The sequence below is a fragment of the Pelecanus crispus genome, chromosome 11, assembly GCF_030463565.1.
Source record: "Pelecanus crispus isolate bPelCri1 chromosome 11, bPelCri1.pri, whole genome shotgun sequence".
Lineage (NCBI taxonomy): Eukaryota > Metazoa > Chordata > Aves > Pelecaniformes > Pelecanidae > Pelecanus > Pelecanus crispus.
In genome coordinates, this window is record NC_134653.1 from 32,668,805 (window position 1) to 32,690,929 (window position 22,125).

The following is a 22,125-nucleotide window of genomic DNA, read 5'->3' on the forward strand; positions in this document are numbered from 1 at the left end:
ATATATACACACATAAATATGATTGTACAGGGAGGTGATTGTCCCCCTGTACTCAGCACTGGTGAGGCCACACCTGGAGTACTGTGTCCAGTTTTGGGATCCTCAGTACAAGAAGGACATTGAGGTGCTGGAGCATGTCCAGAGAAGGGCAGCGGAGCTGGGGAAGGGTCTGGAGCACAGGGCTGGTGGGGAGCGGCTGAGGGAGCTGGGGGTGTTCAGCCTGGAGAAGAGGAGGCTGAGGGGAGACCTTATCATTCTACAACTGCCTGAAAGGAGGGGGCAGGGAGGTGGGTGTTGGGCTCCTCTCCCATGTAGTTAGTGACAGGACGAGAGGAAATGGGCTCAAGCTGTGCCAGGGGAGGTTTAGATTGGATATTAGGAAAAATTTCTTCACGGAAAGGATAGTCAAGCATTGGAACAGGCTGCCCAGGGAGGTGGTGGAGTCACCATCCCTGGGAGTGTTCAAAAAATGGGTAGACGTGGCACTTTGGGACATGGTTTAGTCTACTCTCCCCTTAATTGGTTTAGTGGTGGACTTGCTAATGTTAGGTTAATGGTTGGACTGGATGATCTTAAAGGCCTTTTCCAACCTAAACGATTCTATGATTCTATATATATATATATATGAGTCATGTCTATATATGTGTAGCTATATTTATGTGTGTATGGGTTGTTGTGTATGGCTCTGTGTGTGCCTATATATAAAATGTGTATTTTTATACATATGCATGTTTGCATATTTCATATATATATATACACATACACACACATATTTATGCACATACATGTGTATAGGTCTGTATTTATGCAGTTGTCCATCAACACAGCTGCAGCACTAAGGCAAGACCCATGCCCTGCCCAGCATGAGCAGCTCCCCAGGGCAGCGTAGCACATTAATTTCTGCTGCATACAATCACAACATGGCTCTCACTGGTGACCAGAGTGACTGGCAGCCTTACTGAACATAAGTAGCTTAAATAAATAAAAAGCAATCCAGCCGCAGCAGCATGGGTGCAAGGTCAGCGCTGCCTTCCAGCCAGGGCAGCCATTACCTGCAGCCTCGCAGCTGCTCATCAGGACCATTGGCACACGCCTGCAAGAAATGTGGATTTTGTTTCTTTTGCGCTTACCTGGGAATATCTGCAGGGCCAAGTGTCACTGCACCTCTTGGTGCAACTTGGATGCATCAGTGAAATGGGAAGCCTAAAGCATTCAGAGCTGAGCGAGGATGCCTGCAACAGGACAAACACAGCTCCCTGGTATTTAAGAGGAGATTTGTGAGGGTCCCTTTGGAAAAAAAAAAAAAAAAAGCCTAGAATCAAAATTTACATCCAATTCCTTGTGCCACCCCCTCCCCCTCAAAACCGATTACAATCAACTTTCATACAAGCCACAGTAAACTCCATGGCTCTTAGTTCCTATGATTAACAATAGACTATAAAGCAGTTAACTAGAACTGTAAGTTGCTGTATCAAGAAAACATTTATAAGATATTATTTATTTTAGTTCCATAGCAGTCTCATGATGACGTAAGATTTCCACAGTTACATGTCACAAAACAGACCTTACAGGTTTATGAGCAGCTACTACGGGCAGTGTAGCAAGCAACAACACTCATTTTCCAACCAACTGTATATATAAAGTGCATTCCACATGAAAAGGCTTTGGTGTTAATACTGGTTTTACTGGGCAAGGCAAGCAGCTAATCCCGCATGTTACGTCAAGATCTTCTCCAACCCAAAGGTTTACATCCTTCTCAGCCTCTCCATGAAGCAATGGAGAACCTCTTGGCTACGGCAGCTGGGAGAGGGTTACCCAGCCGTGTCCCTCAGGTGGCTGCTGCCACATTGAGTGACAACATTGCTCAAGGTACAGCAGCCACCGTGGCCAGCTCCGTACTTCTGAGTTTCGTTTCTTTGAGAAACCTTTTCTCTTGGTACAAGGAAGTGCTTTCTGCAGTAGCTCGCAGTCTATTTATAGATGGTGATAAAGATATATTTGCTGGGAGACTGATGTCATCCTAACTAACCACTCACAACATTACATTTCATAATGGAAATACTGATTAATCAAGAATGTTAGCTTTTGAATCTCACTACCGTAAGTCTAGCCACAGCTATATTTAAAGTTTAAAGAATTCAAAATTAAAGTAAAATGTGGCTTTAAGAATGATGCTATGGGTAAACGTAACTTGTTCAACACCACTGCAGGTTCACTGTACTTAAATTGATACTTACAGAGGCTGCAGGTAAAACAACCCAGGCCAGCACATACAAAGTCTCAAAAATATCAGCAAAAATAAAAACAAGCTCCAAAGGCCACTTAAAGCATAACCTATGTGCTAAGGTAATTTTTATACCAAAATTAAGCTTACTGTCCAGGCCAAGATTTTTCTTAAGTCCTATACTTTTTGGAAAGTATTTGCAATTTGTAGCAGACAAAAAAAAAAGAAAAAAAAATCACAACTGCAAACGGTGTATGCAAAGGTTTATTTTGAGACTCCATCAAGACATTCTGCCATACAGGAGCCAACTTGCTAATGACTTTTAAATACCATTATTGTATCTGTGGAGAGAGGAAGATGTTTAACTTGATGTGCTACTGAGAACAAATTTTACTCAGTATCTCTGACAAAAGAAATGGAAAATAACCAAGCGGAAGTTGTGAAATACTACATTCTGCTCCCTTTCACCAAGGTTAGTACAATTTATTTTTCTTGAAGCAGCTTTCAAACAGCCTGTTATCAAAGCCCTCCTTTCCCCACCCTTTGGCTCCCTCAGCAGCCAAATCTCCAGTAACCACAAATTAGTTTGAACATGAGCACACAAAGCAGCTGAAGTTCTGTAACAGCATTGCTATAGAGAGCAAAGTTTACAAAACACAAGCATCTCTTAGATCATTGGGGAAAAAAAAGTCCATTGAAATCAAGCACACGAATAGAAAACACTGCCATTACATGCTCTAGGGAGTCAGGTAAAAAAAAGTTTCTGTAAAAGAAGTATGTTTTTAAGAGCCCGTAATTAAAGCCATGAACAGCAGCCACCCATTTGCAAGGTATTTTATTTCCCTTCTGTGCCTCACCTGCCGGTAGCGGTGACTAAGGCACAAGTTACATGCATGTGGGCAGTACTATCAATATTTCCCTGAATAGCCCAATCAGAAAAATTACTTGGCAAATACAGAAATATCAGCTAATACAATCATTTAACAAATGCCTCATAGGTATGCAAAAGAGAAAGATGGTATGTATTCCCCTTACAAACCATCTATCACATCTGGTAGCATGAGACAAACCAATACACACACCAGCCCAAAAGACATTATTACATTTCCACATTTCTCCATAATCAGCATTTTCTCCTCAACCAGGTGGTCTCATTCCAGCGCCAAGAACTGCAGCCACTTTGTCACCTCCTATCCTCTACAGGATGCGGCCGGCTTCTTTCAAGACTAATGAATCTCAGAAATTAGCCCATCCCAAGCAGTGGTTGCTAGAATAATGTGCAACTTTAAGGGCACATAGCAAGGTGTGGAATTAAGATTATGTGGTGAGAGGAAACGTTTTTAGCTTTGAAGGAAAAAATAATTCCTACTCATCAGGAATGATGAGTCCTACTACTAGGACAAGAGGAAATGGCCTCAAGTTGCATCAGGGGAGGTTTAGATTGGATATTAGGAAAAATTTCTTCACGGAAAGAGTGGTCAAGCATTGGAACAGGCTGCCCAGAGAGGGGGTGGAGTCACCACCCCTGGAGGTGTTCAAAAAACAGGCAGATGTGGCACTTTGGGACATGGTTTAGTGGGCATGGTGTTGTTGGGTTGATGGTTGGACTGATGATCTTAGAGGTCCTTTCCAACCTGAATGATTCTATTCTAGTTTTACTTTCATTAAAAAATAACCCAGCCACCAAGCCAGGAAACATGAAATTACTTATTACTCTCCCCTTAATTGGTTTAGCGGTGGACTTGGTAGCATTAGGTTGATGGTTGGACTTGATCTTAAAGGTCTTTTCCAACCTAAACGATTCTATGATTCTATGATCATCTACAAGAGTGCAGAAAAAGCACCCTTGAATAGGTTGGAGATAACAAGTAGTCTTAAAAGACAGCCTTTAGCTTACAGCAGGATCCAGGGTTCAAGGTATGCACCAGCAAGTGTTCCAGCCTCAGCAGTCTGCAATTTGTCCTGCAAGTAGGGAGAAAAATGGAGATTTGGCTTCAGGTGAGGTTGAGAGCCTGCCATAGGCTGCCCAGGGACAGCCTGCTTTAGGGACAAGATGTCAGCTGGGGCACCAGAGCCTCAATAAGGCTTCTCTAAAACTTCAGTTGAGACAAAATTATCTCTCAAAAGAAATCAAAGCAACGCATCTCTTGTTTCTAGTGACAAAGTCTCTGAGAGGTGAACAGACATGCCTGTAAAAGACTTGTATCAGGGTTGATTAATACACAACCAGAAGTGGACTCAAATTACAGGAACAAGTGCTGCTGAAGGATCTGTGTAGGCTTGCACGGCCTCCGGAGCCAGCTTCCAAAGAGAAGGGACAAGTCAAGACCATGTGAAATACTGCCAGCGTATCACTGACACGCCACTTGCCTTTTTTGTGTTACTTTGCTGGGGTTTTTTTGTTATCCGTTACACAACTGACACGCGAGTCCCCTACCTGGCAAGGTCTGACCATACTGGGTTACCTCTCCTTTGCACAAGGAATGATCCCACCCAGAACGATCTCCTGGTGCACGAGAGCCACAGGGAAGAGCCATCTGATCCCCCGTTTCGGAACAGGCACTTCTTGAAGTTTTGCGTGCACCTTCTTCAAGCTGCAAAACACGGGCGTTGCTGCAATTCTTAGAAGAGCCAAGTTAAAGAACGGCAGCTTTTACATAACACCATCCCCTTCCCTCGCCCACCTGCACTGAGTCAGCACAGCAACTTCTCCTCATCTGTAGTTTCCTATTTCTGCATCAGCAGAAGGTTATCAAATCTCCATAGCCACCACAAATGGAACGTATCAAGGAACAATTAAAAAAGGGATTTTCTTCCATATATTATCAGTTATTCTGCAGTAGGACTTCTATTTCACATTGCTATTAAAGTGACGGATACCACAGAAAATTACATCAGGTCTTTTCTCCCCTCTGACTCATATCATATTCCTAAATAACTTCGGTTGACTCATTTCTCCTAACTTGTCTTGGCTGAAATCTGTTTTTTTCCTCTTTGAACAAATAAAAGTGGCTTTCCCCCTCCTTCAGCTTTTCCAGGTGAAGATTCTGGACACTTCCACTATTCCAGCTCATTGTAGGGAACTAAAACAAAAGTGAAAGGATTCTACCTGGCAAGACAGCCCACGTACCTCGTTGCCACGATTACACCATGCAGGATCTACTCTGAGCATACCTGTCTGGCACCAGCTACATACAAAATGGATTTACTATATCCAGTCACTAAAAATATGGCCAACAGATTTACTACGAATAATTAAAGTTATTTTCCTGCAAATTTATGTTCTACATTCATCTACAACTGGTTTTATGTTGCTACATAAAAACCACCATTAGTATTGAAAAACATTAACGTAACTCCACTGTGATTAAATGAAGCCACAACAGGAACACGACACCAAGAGAGATATGCTATTTTATTTAAAATCAGACCACAGTAGATTACAGAAAGACTTATGCAAACAAATCCACTGTACATTTCACAACTTGCTAGGCATATAGAATTGCCCCTTTATTAGACTGTCCAGGATTACGCAGAGGAACTGTTCAGGTGCAGGACGACTCTACCTCCTCAGAACTCAATGTTTGCCAAGTAGCTCTATATTCAGGCTAAAGGAACTGTCGATTTGAGCTCTGTATCTAAGTCATTATCCAGTTCGAGAGGGCAGAGAAGTCCCAAAAGAGGTCGAGACTGAGGTTGTGGAAGTTGGGGCACTAAGCTAACAGTTACCCATGACCGGACTATGCCCAGGGCTCTGCCTCCTGGCATCACATGAAAGCTTATATTCTATATAGTCCCTCCAGGGTCACTGCTGCAAAGGTGACCTGCGTGGATCAGCTGTGCTAGAACAACTGACTCCGCTTCCTCTAGGAGACAGCAGCGAAACTCAACCTTGAGTTTGAGCCATTCAATGCTGATCATCAATCAAACAACTTAACCATATACAATTGAATTAGTCATAACTTACAAAACTGCATACAAAAGACTGGCAAAAGTAATGCCATCCAAAGAGACCATTTTCAACGCTACCAACACTCTAAAGCCGTGTGACGTATCGTATTTAAAAGATGTTTCTCCACTCCAATTGCTTTGGGGAAGTATATGCTATTTGCAGCAGACATTAAAAATCCTCAAGACAACATAATAATATATATATTTTGGCAAGCATACTGAGCCACCCCCTCTCAAGTCTCAGCTTGCCTATGGCATTTTAATCTCACTATCTTATAAACAGTGCAAATTAGTATGATTCTAAACATCCTAGCCATAGCAGAATTTATTTATTAGCTATAACAGAACAGGAGAAGCTGTCGAAGGGCAACGGGTCAAAAGCACTGACACATCTCTTGCCCGACTCATTCAGGTTAGTGTTTTGTTAACACTTGCTTCTGAAAGGATTTAAACAGCTTTCCACAGTCATCTTTCTCCTTTACCCTTAAACATTACCAGCAGTCAAGTATATATTTACAGTTTGTGCGCACACACACACACGATTAATGGCAAAATGTTTTCCATGAGCAGCTGGATTTCAGTTATGAGATTGCTATAACTGAAACATCACATTAGTTACATTATCTATGTTCGAACTTATCCATCAGCGAAGGCAACTATAACCTTACAAATAGCAGATACAGCCTTTGTTTTTTCTGAAGTATGAGGGTGAGTTTTTTTGTAAAAGAAAATGCTCTTGAAGAGCCCTTAAGAGTTAAGCAATGGCCATTCAAATGATAAAAATGCTAATATCCTAGTATTACAATCACAAGTAGTGATCCTAAGGCACATCAGCCACATGCATATGCAATAATGCATTGTTTTGCTTTCAGACAGAAAAATTGCATTAGCTTTGTCTGTATTTAGTTTGCACAAGAGTTTGTTTTTCGATAAAGTATCCCTGAAAGGTCATGTTATCACAAAAGTTACCAAAAGACAGAAAATTTAACAAGTAGTAAAAATATTTTTGGACTACTACCACCAATAAAGTTAGATACATAAAATGCAGTGCAAATTCACAATACACTTATCCGTCACCTCCATCACTTCTGAGGATTTTCAACCCTCGGAAAAAAAGTTGGCACTTGATAAGTGTAAAATATACCTGGTTGTTTTTATTAATTGTTAGCAAAACTAATTTGAAAGCGTTTTAGAGTTTTTGTGTAGCAGGCTCAAAGTACGAATTTCTGTACTCAGTCACCACCCTGGGAGCCCCCACCCACTTTAATTCTTTCTAGGACACAAACCATTTCTATAGCAGCCTTACATTTAGCATTCAGATACAACAGTTGCCATCCAAATACCAGCACTAATAGCACAGCAAAATTACTTTGAAACGAGTCATAATTAACCATGCTTATACGAAGCTTCAGTGAGAAAATAATACCAAGAAAACATATTACACTATTTTTTAAAAAAAAAAACAAAACCAAACACATCCTGTACCATCACTAGATTACAGAAAGAACACACTTTGCAAACAAATCCAATGCACACTGCTTCACAAAATCCCCCATCTATAGAAACTTTCCAGATTTACTCTGGGGAATTGGTTCAGATGCCAGTAACACTGACCAACCTTCTGCCCTTTGTCTTCAGAAGGCAAAACAAGCCAAATAAACATATTTTCAGAATAGAGAACTTCCTGTTATGAGCTTTATTTCAGATTAGTATTTGCTAGCAACCACCACACTCCAGAGGAAATGATTAAGGGACAGTCAAGGGCCTTACATTAAAAAAAAATTAAAAAAAATTTCTATTTTGACTGATGCTGTTTGTAGTACAGACTTCCAAACAATGTAGTGCATTCCAGGATAATGACATGAAAATGTTTTGAAATAAAGCAGGGGCTACGACAGATCCTGGACTGTGAGTTTCTTAAATTACCATGAGTTAGTTGAAAGTTGTTTGTGGATGTGAGAAATTGATAACAAATTTATGGACATGTTCTGTGCAAGCAAGCATTAAGACTTCCTTCCGCCAATGCTAGATTAAAATACCAGCCTGCGTCTGCACCTTAGGCTTCAAGAGTCACACTGAGAATGAAATCTGAGCTCCCCTAAAATGCCTCCCCCTCCAGTGGCAAAAGAAGTCAAGAATGGATTACGTAAGGTGCAAACAGCCACCATGGAGTTCAAAAAGCTTTTCTGTTTTGCCTGCTTGCAGAGAAACGTTGACTGCAAATTCCAGATAGATACGCATGCCAAAAACTGCAAAACTAAAGGAAATGGGAAAGTTAAAAATAGTTCTGCCAAGCGAGAGACTGAGTTTGAGGGATAAAATGAAACTGTGGAGCTTCAAGTAGGCAATTACATGATGTGAAAACCCCGTATTTGATTAAGAAAATACCCTGCCTAGATTCCTGGAATCACATGATATCAAAAGCTAAGCACCTGTGTAAGAAAATCACTTCTGTATCCGAGGTGTGGAAAAGGAAAAAAAAAAACCCAACGTAAGAAAGAGTCTTAATAGGCAAGGAAATAAAAATGCCTGGTAAAGTTTCTATAAAACGCTAAACTGGCTCTACAAACAGTTTAGTTTAATTTCAAGAGACCAGGACTTTCAGGATGTCAAGCTGTTTAGGAGTGGGAAGAGTGTGCACTTTTATTATGAAAAGTCTAAGGTAACAAGTGAAATGTAGAAATGAAACTCTTGTAACTTTTACGGTCTAAAAACCATAGAACATTTTCTGACAAGAGTTTCAGCTCAGCGAGCTCTGAAAACATTGTGCACCTGGCCACAAATGCCACTGCCTGGGCACACTGCGAAGGATGCTGATGCGGTCCATTGCAACTCTTTGCCCAGTATTCAGATACGGTTGTTATTATCCAAACACTGGCACTGATAGAGAATTCTTTAGAGAGACAAATAGCTCCCAGTTTGCCACACATACATCCAGCTGCGATAGGAATACATCAGAACAGAAGAGGATGCTGATTTACCATCACTAAAGAATTCAGAGCATGATTCAATTTGTAGTGTCAGGAAATCCACTGTACGTTGTTTCACAATTTGATGGATTTACAAAATTTAGACCCTATCACCTTCCTAGAAAAACCTTGTTGTCACTGATATTTGAAAACAAAAATAATCACATTTACCAAACGCACTTGCAAACCTCTGTGCCACAGCTCGGATTTTGTACTCCATTGTGCAAAAAACAGAGGCTTTCCATTGCCCACATTAAGTCTCTGATGGGGAGAAAAAGGAAATATAAGCACCAATACATAAGTTAGGCGCACCAAAATATTCACTGGAGGATAAAGCCAGGATGTGGTGGAAGGCGAGGTGGTCTTTGGGGAAGAGCTGGAGGATACTGTGGTACAAACTGAGATGGGTATCCTGGCTGTGGCATTGGACTTGCAGACTGAACTCCTGGTCGAGGGGGGAGAGGAGGATACGGAGCACCTGGATAAGAAAGAGCCGGTCCTGAACTCATGGCTGCAGTAAACGGAGTAGGAAAGCGTCCTGCTGGGACTGAAGAAGGTGGAGGGGGTGGTATTCGTCGGGGCACAACTGAAGGAGGAGTGTTTGCATCCGAAGTGTAGGAATCTTGAGGTGCTGGTGTTGTCTCAGGTGCTCTCGGCTGAGCCTGCAGCTGAACCTGCGGAAGTCTCTGTCCCTTCAGCACCATTTCTTGGAGCTTCTCAATTTTTACACGTCGCAGGTGAGCCAGTTTACGCTTGCTCTGATACTCATCAATGAAGGAATCCAGTGGTATTTCACCATCAAGAAATTTTTCTGCCATATTCTGTCAAATACAGAACAATCTCTCAGAAAACTGCATACTGCAAGAGAATCTAAATGGCTTATATCCTCAAAATAGCATAATTTTGCCTGTGATTTTCCAGCTAGCATATGGAAGATGACTGGCATACCAAGAATTCTGAGCAGAATTTTGAATTAGTTATTACTCAGAAGCACTGAGAGTTAAATACCATTTTTGTTTAAATTTATACTGAAGCAACAGCAGTAAGAACATCTGAATCTAGCTCTGAACGCTCCCCTGATCATCAGAGATGGGAACAGATGAAGTTCAACAGCTTTCCAGATTGCCAGCTAAGCTGAATTATAGCTCAGTACTGCTTGCAATGCCAACAGAAACTACAAGCCTCAGTACAGAGAGGCAGATTATTGCTAAGCCAGGTTTAATACTCACGCTTACTTGTGGCCTTGGGTAAATGATGTTTAATAATTAAGAGAGGTAACCATACATATAATCACAAAATTCAACTTGTCCTGGGAATGTCTTTTGGTGATCACAATTCAGGGCCAATAAGCAGATTTTCCCCCTGATGCTAACATGCTATGTAGTTATACAGGATGTCCTACAGGCAAATCAGCAAGCAAAACCAAACATTTCCATTACTCTGAAAACAGAGCACTCTTCAAGCGCTTGTATCACAGCGAGTGGTGACTACTGGCACCTAGACAGATACGTTTGAAATCATAATGGAATATTTCACCAGAAATGCTGGAGAAAACACAGTGCAGGCACAGTTTTTTATTAGGTTACTAGCTGACAGTTATAATGGCTTAATAAATATACCAGGCAAACACCATTAAAAAAAAAATTCCACATTTATACACTATGAGTTTGAAGGCAATGCCAAGGAACTAAGAGGGTCTGGCTTGCTTTTCTGAAAGGAGTGGTTTCTCTCTTAAACGTCAAAGATGTTAAAGAGTAAAAAATTACTCAGATAAAAAAATTCTTGCTGAAACCAAATGACTGTTCATTGAAGTTAACATTCTTAAAAATACCCCTTTAGTCCATTATATGTTCAATACTATACTGCAGCTATGTACATTCACAGTCTTCAGTAATGGGTGTAATTGGTAGAACTGAAGCGTACTGTCATTACCTCTGTGTCTTCCTCAATCTTAGCCCCCTCTGTCTGAAGCAGCGCTAGCAGTGTCTCCAGCGAAGCGTTACTGGATTGTCTGTCTGTAATGGCACAAAAAGAACAGTAAATGACAGCTGGCTCTAAGTGACTTCTAACTGAAGCTATATAGCCTCAGCAAGCACAAAAATTTGTAAGGCACGTATGTACAACTAGCATACTCCATTCTTCAGGATGATCTACAGTAAGAAAATATATTAAGTAGTTTAGGAATATTGCCAGAGTGCTAAAAGCTGAAATTTAATTACGATATATTTATAATATTGAAAGACAAAGCACTTCAGCTTTTATCATTTGATTTATGATTAATCACTGAAAATTCAAATTATGTTTTGCTTTTTAGCAAGGTAAATGAATTTGATAACTTAGAGAACAGTAGGTCAACAGGCAGGTAACCACACAGTAATAGAGCCTACAGTATCTGTTACTAGATGTAACAGATACTTAATAAATCATTAGAAGCATGACCTATTTCAGAACTACACGAGAATGACATTTCATTTTGTATCCTAATTCACACAGCTAAAAATGAGGCACCAAAACCAAACAAAAAGCCATGCAACATATTTACATTCACTTTGAAAACAGCAAATCATAATCGTCAACAGAAGATGTTACCTAGTTTTGTTTTCTTTATCTGGTATGCTTCAAAAAGAACTTGCAACTCTCGATATTTTTCAGTCAAATTTGATTTCAAAGACTCCAACTTTGGCTGGTACAAAAGATTGCCTTCTGCCAGACTGCGGTTGCTGGCAAGAGTCATGTCCTTGCTGTGTTGAACATTTTGGGCCTGGGGAAGAAAAAAAGTGCATGAAATGACAGTGAAAAAATTAGGCAAGACTAACGGTTATTTAGACACCATGAGAACTTCTAAATAAGCAACAAAAGTAATCTCTCTCTAAAAATTATTACTATGGTATTGGACTTGCAACTAACAACAATACTTTTGCACTTTTTATGAACAGTGGGAACATGTACTGTTTTGGTGGGTACGGTCAGCTTCAGCTACTGCACTCTTTTCCCATGCTCTCTTTTTTCTGCTACACAAAATCCTTTCTCACAGACTTTATTTTTACTGCTCTACTAATGTACTATTTTACTAGCGTATCATCTAGAAGGAATAAGGAGGTCTATGCCGCAAACAGCAGGTTGAAATCATCTAAAATGACAATGGGCTGTTGAAGCTCATGGGGGAAAGACCTTCAGAGGAATTGCTTTGAGAAAAAGGATCTCTTCTTTCAGCTATGAGCACCTGTGAATGAATCACTTCTGAACAGGAATTAATCCTGACCTGAAGTCACTTTCCTGCACGTTTTTTTCCCACATGCAGCATAGAGCTCGTTAAACAGTTTTCTTCTCTAAGCTGGAAACGATAATCACTTGAAGGGTTTCTGTTGTGGGCACGCACTCCTAAGAGCCCCGCTCTCCTTTGAGCAGGGCAGAGGTGCCCGTGAACACTCCTGCAGGCAGAACGGCTTTTGCCCGATCAGAACCAGAGCTGGGTTCCTGCTGCACTGAACTGCCTGCAAGAGGCAGGTTTCACCTCCGCGGTACGGCAGCGGTTACCGTGTAGAAACCAGTCCCTGGGTGCTCACGTAGACATTTCTGCTTAAGTGGCAGAGGAGTGCAGTTTTTGTCACCCAAGTTTCTTCTAATTCTTGTCACAAATTTATGTGAGGTCTGACCTGTTGGCTGTCACAGCTTTGTGAGATCAGATTTTTACATTCATGCCCTGCTACCTGAAGGTGTTTTGTATGAACTTTTACTCATTATTTAATGTAGGTGCTTCTTCATTCCCACCTCACGCACCACCCTTACCATTCCCCCATGATGAACACTGACAGATAAAGCAACAGTTGCTCTTAAAAAAAATCTTTGAATCCCAGCAGTAACATGCAACAAGACTGCAGAGGAATGTCATCCTTTATCTTATTAAAATGCAAAACCCTAGGACTGCATTATTACGGTGCCTTCTCCAGAATATTCTTCCCCAACTATGTTAAGTCAATCCTGGATTAATGCCAAAAGGTTGTTTTTCAGTTTAATCCTTCTGCTTAACATATCCTAGCCTGAAGATATTATTCCTAAAGAACAAATGACAATTCTCAGAAAAATCAAGATTCAGCAAGATTCTGAGTTTGCTCATACACACACACACGCGCGCGCACGATTTTATCAAGAGAGTCTTCCTGAGCTTTGGGAAAAATAAGTGTTTGGGGAAGTTTGCCCTTGTTGTCAATTAGATTCATTAAAATATTCAGACATCAAAAGGGGGGCGAGGAAATCTGATTTCAGATCTTCAGTCTGAATCAACAAGTGGGACAGTTTTCCCATGGCACAACAGACTGATTCTATTAAGCTGCCTTCAAAATCACTGAAACGTTTGGTACACTTTTTGTGACCTCCTACATAAGTATGGCCCTTCTAGCCCACTTCACCCCTGTTTAGCTATAACAGATCTTATTTACGGACAGTTGCACTGAATTCAGTGCAAACACAAAGTGCACAGTGCTTTCTTCCTTTCACACTCATGGGTGGATATAGGAGAGCCACACCTCAGAAACAGGAAAAGAGGAAACCCAAAGGAGCTATTTAAAAGCCCCAGAAAAGGGCAGGATCAGAATTCAGGTGTTCTTGGCAGTCTGACCACATGACTAGGTGCATCAGGTGAAAATATTTTCCAAGTGTAGCAACGGTATCTTCAAAAGCAGTTACTTCCTGTTGAAATATTTATACACTGCTTTAATCTTCTAAATTCAAAATTGGCTCAATGTTACTTAAACGTATCTTTGACCCCAGATATTGCTCTTTGAATACCCAAGTTTTACTCTCTTACACCCCATTCTTGCTAAACGACTTTAAAAAAATCAAGCCAAGGATAATGCCAGGTCCTAAATTCTACATCAATCAAAATAAAATTCTATTCCAAATTGTGACAATCGGAGAATTGTACTTGCGATACTGTTTTGTCTTCTCGAGATTCTCACATCAAGCCTAAACAAGCTTCCAGCCCTATGCTTGTGTTCAACTTGAATCCTTTCCAAGAATAAAAAGAAAATCCTCTCTTCTCACTTTTGAATCCAATGCAAAATAATTTAAATTAAACTGGTTGCTTCCATTTGTTTCTTCTCATGTGATCCAACGCTGTTAAGGCTGTTGCTTTCAGAAAGCTTAAGTCCCCCTATTTTTACATTTTTTCTAACAATTACGAAGGGAACTAAAATACACACAATTTAACAGCTTAATTACTAGCATCCAGCTTCTTACCAAATCACCTGCCATCACCACAAGTTTTGTTAACGAGCTGTCTTCTGAACTGCCAGCCAAAGAAGATTGCGTGCAAAAAGATTCATGGTTTCCGATGCCTCTCCTCTTTCACCATTTTAATGAGCAAACTACTTCCTTCAAGCTTCAATTTGATCTGGTGATTGGATTTTCACTGCTTGTAAGGCTGATACTCTCATTTCAAAGCAGTTGCGCAGTCAGCCTGGGAAGACCAGTTTTGAGTGAACTTTGATCTTTCTTCAGGATGAAGAACATCTACATTTCCTCTAGAGAGAAAAAAGCCAGTGGACACAAACCTATAAACCTTTCAAGAGCACAAATCCCAGGAAAAGGAACCTTGTACTGAAATTACATATAATAAAGAGGAGAAGGAAGAACTCCAGGTAAACAGACAGAATAACAGAAAAAGCTTCCTTAAGTCAGATAAGGCTTCTGTAGTGTTTTTAAACACTACTTATTTAAATAAATCTCCTGCCGCTAGTATCATAATGTCTCTCAACAGGACTAGGGAGGGGAAGGAAGAAGCAAATGCCTAACTTTCTACAATGATTTTCTGAATAACTTTACTTTTAAATCATTTCAAATGTGTAAAGATGAATAAATATCAGCATGACATGATGTACCTGACTTATAAAAATAAGAAAAAAAATCAGTATTATGACCTACCTACATCTACCGCAGAGTGACATCCTTTCCTGTCCTTGGCATCTGATATCTAGCAATTACAAACTACTCTAAACTTAAGCAAAAGTCTTAAAAATACCTGGTTTAAAACTGAAAAAAGTTAAGGTATTTGTAATCACACTTGAAGTTACAGTGCTTGAAATTATATAAAACTTAATGACTCAACTTTTTCCGTATTATAGCACTTCTAAGAAGGGCACATTTTTTCTACAGAAATTGAAAAAAACCATGATTGACATTTAATGATCAATTCAAGTGTCACCCTGGAAGTCTTCACTTCCAGCATTAGTCTGTATCAAATTTCTTTAAAAATGGACAGTTGAAAAGATGAGAAACTCACATTGAATCTTACTCAAAACCATGAAAAGAACCAGTTCCTCAAATACAAGGTAAGCTTAGGAATGACATTTAATGAAACTGAAGGAGGAACTGGTAAAGACCCATCCACCTGTTCAGGACATTGAAATGCTTGATGTCACTGAAAAAAAGCTTGCGGTCCATGTAACGAGTAAATTCTATTTCACAAGTAGGACAAATGTAATCCCAAAGCAATGCAACTTGAATACAGTCACGATTTTACGAACCAGAATAATCTCTGGCACTGATGCTAAGGTCCGCGTAATAAACTTTTCTGCAACTGTTCCACTTTAGAAGTTAATTCAAGGAATCAGAAAAGCAAACACCGTGAAGTTAGCCTAAAAAGCCCTATAGGAAACCTTTCAAAAAATGTTGACTCGTTTAAAAAAAAAAAGTTGCAAAATCATTCACGGGTCAAAGATACAGTACAGCATGACCAGTCTATTACGATTATCAATGCAGCACAAAGCATGCTTTCAGCATCCATTCGCAGCTTTCCACAAGCCCAAGACAATAACTAAGACAAGGAATAAATCCAATAGAAGTTATTTTGTTGTCAGATGTGTTGTGCGACAAAATTGGGTATCAGCAGGGAACTGCTACTGCATCAGACATTCATCTGCCTACTGGAAGCGCAATGAAAAAAAGTTATTAAGAGAAATAAGCAAACAGCATGCGACTCTAGCAGAATTGCTAACAAGACAATTGAGGTCATGAGCACTTCAACAGGCAGGAAATACTAATCTGAAAACAGATGAGAAATACCAGTCAGAATCACAAGACATAAAATGAGACAGGACAGTATTAAAGAGAACATACGCTTCTTTTTTTTTTTTAACTGCTAAGCTCTCACTATGAATTCTGAATGGGACAAACGGGGCAACGATACTGAGCTGCTTATAAAAGGATTTTAATGGCAGAAGGATTGCTCACCGCTGAGTAGACCGCTCAAACCAAATTGTGCGTCCTGCAAGAAAATGAAGCCATGGACACACAGAAGTTATTAAAGACAAAAACCATGGTTTATGGAGCACTTCAAAACTTAAGATGCTTAAAAAGTGAGTTTCTTTAACAGAAATAATTTGAATAATTTTATTCAAGGATTTATTTAATAAGCACTCCCAAGAACAGGCAGCAGAAACTGCTTTGGGAATTGAGATTCTACTACTTTCATCAACTGCAGCTTCGTTTCATCCCACTTTTAAAAAAGGAAGAAAAATGCCGGATAAAATTAAAACAGAAGCTAGTACTAGCTTAGCAACATTTTTACTGTTTATCATTTACTCCAAAATAATGGTTTGCAGCAAGAGGTTTTGTGCAAAATGTCACTCCTGCTCATCCAAAAGCACGTTCCCAGAAGAACAATTCCAGACCAGATGCCTCCTGAGATGCAGCCTGAGCGACTGAAATCCCAACTACCCACAAAGTCCATCAAGTGCTGCTATAATTAAGCTTGCTTTGGCAAGCACCACAGCAAGTACTTTCTCAGTACTTTCAAGAAAAAGTCTCTTAAGGAGCTATAAATAAAAAGAAGTTTTAAGTGGCACCATTTTAATCGCTTTATATATAGCATACATCCATGTTAGTTTTAGGTTTCTCTGGTCTTGCTCTAGTCTTTATCATTCCCACATTCTCTCTTTCATTTACACATACTTGTAAATTAAGAATAAAATATGCAGTCACACTGAGGAAGTATAATGATGCACATTTGGCGTGTCAAATTAACCCCTGAAACAGGAGCCGACAGGTGCAGAGTAGGAGAATAGAAACTTCTTTTACGGAAGAAGATTTAAGAGTGCTTTTCATTACGTACTGGTGAATGATAATACACCTCCTAACAACATCTGTTTGGTAATAAATATTAATACATATTCCAAAGTGATTAGATTTGCTAAATTTAAGTTTTCTGATTATGTAAGTACTAGCATTAAAAATTACAAAATAAAGGTTTAAAGGTAAGTTGTAATTCCTAAACATTTACTCCAGAGAAAAGAGACACCCAGAACTGCAATTTGCACTCATCAGACACAGGCAGGTTACTCATTTGATGCTTAGCTGGAAGAGAAAAATCTATAGTTGTCACCAAGTCTAATTCCTAACTTTGTAACTAAATTTCATGTTTGGCAAACAAGAACATAACCACTTGCACAATGTGGTTTTAGGACAGGAGTGGGAATCCAAGAAATCTGGGCACGCATTCACGTAGTTTTAACATGGACTTTCTGCACTGCCCGATCTTTTCAAATGGCTTTTGAGAAAAGGACTACACTCAAAACCCCCTTCTGTGCTTGCCAGAGTACACTGAAACCCTGGAATGAGAGGAAGGCAGTACGTTTCTGACTTCTTGACTTCATATAATTAAGGTCTTGAAGAGCAAATAATTTTTGGCAGTAGAACTTTAGCGGTCAGTAACACAATGTTGTACCTTTACTAAAGTGATGTTCCAGCAGATAGAAAGAAAACTCATTTTTGCAGGAGAAATTCATCAAGCTACCACCAGTGTCAGGTCACAAATTCTTTCATCTGTGCTGTTTAGAGTTATCATGTGAAGACTGACTTTTCTAAACAAAGTTCTTTTATTTCATAAAGATGAATACTGTAGATGTACTACAGAGATTAACCTCAAAGGATCATAAAAAAAAACCTCCTCAATTTTAAAAGACTAGGAGTACCAAACAATTGGCTTCCTTCCTCTTTCTATCAGACAAGATGTTCGTTGTTCCAGCGCTAAAAGCCCAGAGGCTTCAAAAAACAACCTTACAGACAGAAAAAGCTGCAGCTTAGCTCTTCGATGCCACATTTCCACATACCTGGGGATACAGCACGAAGGGCACTGTATATGCACATTACCCCAGCAAAATATGAACATGTGCATGAGCACACACACAGATAGATATAGAGAGATATATATGTACACCCCCCCAACAACATACACAAATCCTGCTCAAATGCTGCACAGGAATACATTCCCTTTAAGGCTGGAAGGTGCCTATTTTTAGCTATTAGCAAGAAAGCCAAGTGGTTTTCCAAATCCTCCTCTTCGTGAACAAAACATTGTTTTTTGAGCTGGGTTTCCCTTGCAACAAGGGGAACAAAGGTTTTTTCAATTACAGAATAATCAGCTTCAGCCAACTTTGCCACTGAAACTGCAAGTGACCTCAGAGAAGTGACTCAGGAATCATGATTTAATTGGCATCCCACGATGAAATTATGAATCTAAGGACTTTAGAATAATGCTACAACCTAGATACATATGGACTGGCAATTGAATAGCTATCTAAGTAGCAGTGAAGTCACCATGGTTCCTCCTTAACGTTCAGGATTTCCCTCTCTCCCTCTTCCTGCCACATACTTCACAGCGAGAAAGTCAGGACCCAGTAGCACAAACTCAAGCAATAAACAATTCAGTGAAGGCAAAAACAGAAAGAGGAAGAAGTATCCGAGCACGGCCAATTCCTTCCAAGGTGGGTAAATGTACTTCTAGTTGAACAGACTCTAGTAAAAGCCTCCACACACAATAAAAAAGGATTACAGCAGACAGTAGTATAGCCGTATTTCCACACAGCTTGGATACCTTCAAACCTAGCCACACTTTCCAAACACCACAAAATATTCCCTCAGGCCCGGAGAACTTTACTCTACAATTTAAAAGCCTTCTGTTGCCAACGAAAGAGGAAAACCGGAGGGTCAAATTGAGAATATGGTTTAGTTCTGCAGTAAGACAGAATCTTTTCTACTATGGTCATGAGGTTTTCTGTCACTTCTGACCTGCAGTCTTAAGTGTATATTGACAAACAAATATTAAAAAAAAAAAAAAAAAAAAAAACCCTCACTGAGCCAGGCCTTCTGCTGATATACCTTGTCAGAGGTCAAGCTGAAGCCAGCAATACTGCACTCATTTATATCTTTACGAAATTAAGCCCATTGACTTTCCCTAAATATTTAGTCTTGATACAGAAGGGTACTCCTGCCCCCCGGTAAACCACACTGCCTCTAAGATCTCTGAATGTTTTACTTAGCACAGCAGTATCTGTTTCTTCAGCAGCTCTCAGAATGTAAGCCCATATGAAAAGTTATCATGCCCACCCCCCACTCGCAGATCTATTTACACAAAGCTCAAAATACAAATTGTTGCATAATGCAGCAAGGGAATTCCCTAGAACACCTTATTACCTTGGCCTCAACCTTCAGTGGGCCTCTTCATCCGTAATACCTTGACAATTTGGTTTAAGGCAATCAGAACAATTTCCTCGGAAGTGCCAAAAGGGCAGGAATCTTAGTTTGAGGGAAAGCAACTACAATTGATTTTACTTAATAAACTAAGCTTCTTTCTCAAGGATATATTGCCTTTTTTTTTTCCCCTGGAGCTTCTGTCCTCTAATTAAAAAAAAAAAAACCAAACCCACCAATAAATACATCTCTGGGCTGTATTTCTAGTTGAACAGACTCTAGTAAAAGCCTCCACACACAATAAAAGAGAAGTACAGCACAGAGAAGCACAGCACATTTCTTTCTTTTAAAATTTTCCTATAAATGGTTTCATCTTATTTGTTGTTAGCTGACTACACAGTTAAGAGGTTTTTAAGAGCATCTGTGGTCAAATAAACCTGGAACAGTCTCATATCAGAACTGTAACACACAGGGTCCACTGGCATATAGAAAAACCTGTAAAAGACAACCACGGCAGCAGGAAGAAAACAGGCTTCTATTTTGTTTTAATAAGCATAGATCCAAAAGCACAGCTCAGAGTCTGATACACTGACAAAGACATTTCAAACAGGCACAAAAAGCACCAGAAAGCCTGACAGCCTTCACAGCGCCCAGCATACCAACTCGGGCACACAGAATCTCTTTCATATTGTTTTGAATTCAAGTTGCGCTGAGATCCGAGACCACAAATAGGACCGACTTCACCCTGACAAAATCCTTCATCGTGGCCAAGGCACAAAACAAGGGCTGTATTAACGGAAAAACTGATCCCACCTCCGGTCCGTCAGTGTCTCCTAATTTAGTACAAACCGAGCATTTTCAGCAGGGAGAGCCCTCAGCCCCCCTCCTCTGGCACCCAGCGCTCGGGAGAAGTGCCCGGGCACAGACCCCCCCTTACCGAGGGCCAGCAAACAAAAGGCCGGGAGGGAGAGGGGGAGGGAGAGGGGCAGGCAGCGCTTCCCGCAGCACGGGGGCTCATTTACCGGGCACTCCATGGCGGAGCCCTGACCGCCGAGCAGCCCCAGCGGGGCCGGGAGGAGGGAGTCACCTGCGCCGGGGGTCGGGGGGAAGCGGTCATTAGCACCCCGCCAAACAGCAAGCGGTAAGGGAGGCGGCGGGACAGCGAGCGCCGAGCCGCGGGGCCCCGCAGGGCAGCGGCCCGGGAGGCCGAGGGGGGCGGCCCGAGGGGAGGCCGCGGCCCGGGCGCGGGGCTGCGCGGTCGCCCCTCACCTCTTCCATCTCGCGGGCCATGTCCTGTAGCTGCTCCTCGTCGTCCAGCAGCGCGCTGAGCTCCTGCAGGCTCAGCGCCTCCAGGCGCCGCACGTCCAGCGCCATCCCGGCGCGGCCCGGCCCGGCTCCCCCCGGCCCCGCTCCCGCTCCCGCTCCCGTCGCCGCCAACCGGAAGTGCCGCGGCGGTGTCGCCCCGGCCCGGGGTGGGCACCGCCCTCGGCGCCCCCTGCTGGGAGGGCGGGGCGGCAGCGCGCGGGGCGGGGCGTACCAAGGGGACGGGGCGGGGGGAGGCGCTGGACCGCGGTGGCGGACTGTGCCAAAGGGGGCGAGGGGAGGGGGGTCCCCGCGCCTGAGGGGGGGAGGGTGCACAAGAGTTTGGCGGGCGGCTGCCGGGGGACGAGGCCGGGGTGGCCTGAGGGCATCTGGGGGTGCACAGGGCGAGCCGGGCCGAGGGGGAGGCTGGGGGGCTTCAGGGGGAGCCTCTCTGGGGCTCTCTGTGTGGGATGAAGCCCACCCTGGGGTCACAGCGCACCGGGCCTCCGGCCCCCGGGCCCAAAGCAGGGCAGGGGAAGGGGCCCCAGGGTGGTGGTGCCTGGCCCGGGGAAGGCTGCCCGCTGAGAGAGGCCCAGTGGCATTGGTCTCTTCTCCCAAGTAGTTAGCGATAGGACGAGAGGAAATGGGCTCAAGCTGCGCCAGGGGAGGTTTAGATTGGATATTAGGAAAAATTTCTTCACGAAAAGGGTAGTCAAGCATTGGAACAGGCTGCCCAGGGAGGTGGTGGAGTCACCATCCCTGGAAGCGTTCAAAAAACGGGCAGACGTGGCACTTTGGGACATGGTTTAGTGGGCATGGGGGTGCTGGGTTGATGGCTGGACTGATGATCTTAGAGATCCTTTCCAACCTTAACGATTCCTAGTTTTACTTTCATTAAAAAATAATGCAGCCACCAAGCCAGGAAACAGGAAATTGCTACTCTCCCCTTAACTGGTTTAGTGGTGGACTTGGTAATGTTAGGTTAATGGTTGGACTGGATGATCTTAAAGGTCTTTTCCAACCTAAGCGATTCTATGATTCTAAAGACACTGGGCCTCAGCGTCAGCCCGAGGAGCCCCTCACAGAGCGTGCTTTGTCTGCCTCGCTCATGTGATGCCGGCCTGCTGCTCGAGGCCCTCGGTGTCCCAAGGGACGGCGGCTGCTGGAATAGCCACGAGGTCAGACGGCTCGCTGGGACGGCCGGGGCTCAGT

At 42.0% G+C, this 22,125-nt stretch overlaps 1 protein-coding gene across 3 annotated transcripts; it reads right to left on the reverse strand.

Annotated features, from left to right (window-relative positions):
- Positions 1 to 5,620: 5,620 nt before the first annotated feature.
- On the reverse strand, positions 5,621 to 20,985 carry VPS37B (VPS37B subunit of ESCRT-I). Of its 3 annotated transcripts, XM_075718993.1 has the most exons (5): positions 20,881 to 20,908; positions 14,383 to 14,666; positions 11,734 to 11,905; positions 11,077 to 11,159; positions 5,621 to 9,965 (listed from the first exon to the last, which is right to left on the reverse strand). In XM_075718993.1, exons 2-5 carry the CDS (start codon positions 14,395 to 14,397, stop codon positions 9,465 to 9,467), a joined length of 771 nt encoding a protein of 256 aa, XP_075575108.1. In that variant the 5' UTR covers positions 14,398 to 14,666; positions 20,881 to 20,908; the 3' UTR covers positions 5,621 to 9,464. The 3 variants fall into 3 exon arrangements, with proteins under 3 accessions (XP_075575108.1, XP_075575107.1, XP_075575110.1); XM_075718992.1 differs by lacking the exon at positions 14,383 to 14,666 and having other exon boundaries at positions 20,881 to 20,985; XM_075718995.1 differs by lacking the exon at positions 20,881 to 20,908 and having other exon boundaries at positions 14,383 to 14,675.
- Positions 20,986 to 22,125: the final 1,140 nt, after the last annotated feature.

What these genes read in the sequence shown, in the direction of transcription:
- VPS37B (XM_075718992.1), bottom strand. Translation starts at nt 20,985, where the DNA reads ATGGCGCTGGACGTGCGGCGCCTGGAGGCGCTGAGCCTGCAGGAGCTC. An exon ending in TGGCCCGCGAGATGGAAGAG is followed by an intron (nt 11,906 to 20,880) that starts GTGAGGGGCGAC and finishes TTTCTTCCCCAG; the next exon opens with GCCCAAAATGTTCAACACAG. An exon ending in GATAAAGAAAACAAAACTAG is followed by an intron (nt 11,160 to 11,733) that starts GTAACATCTTCT and finishes GTGCCATTACAG; the next exon opens with ACAGACAATCCAGTAACGCT.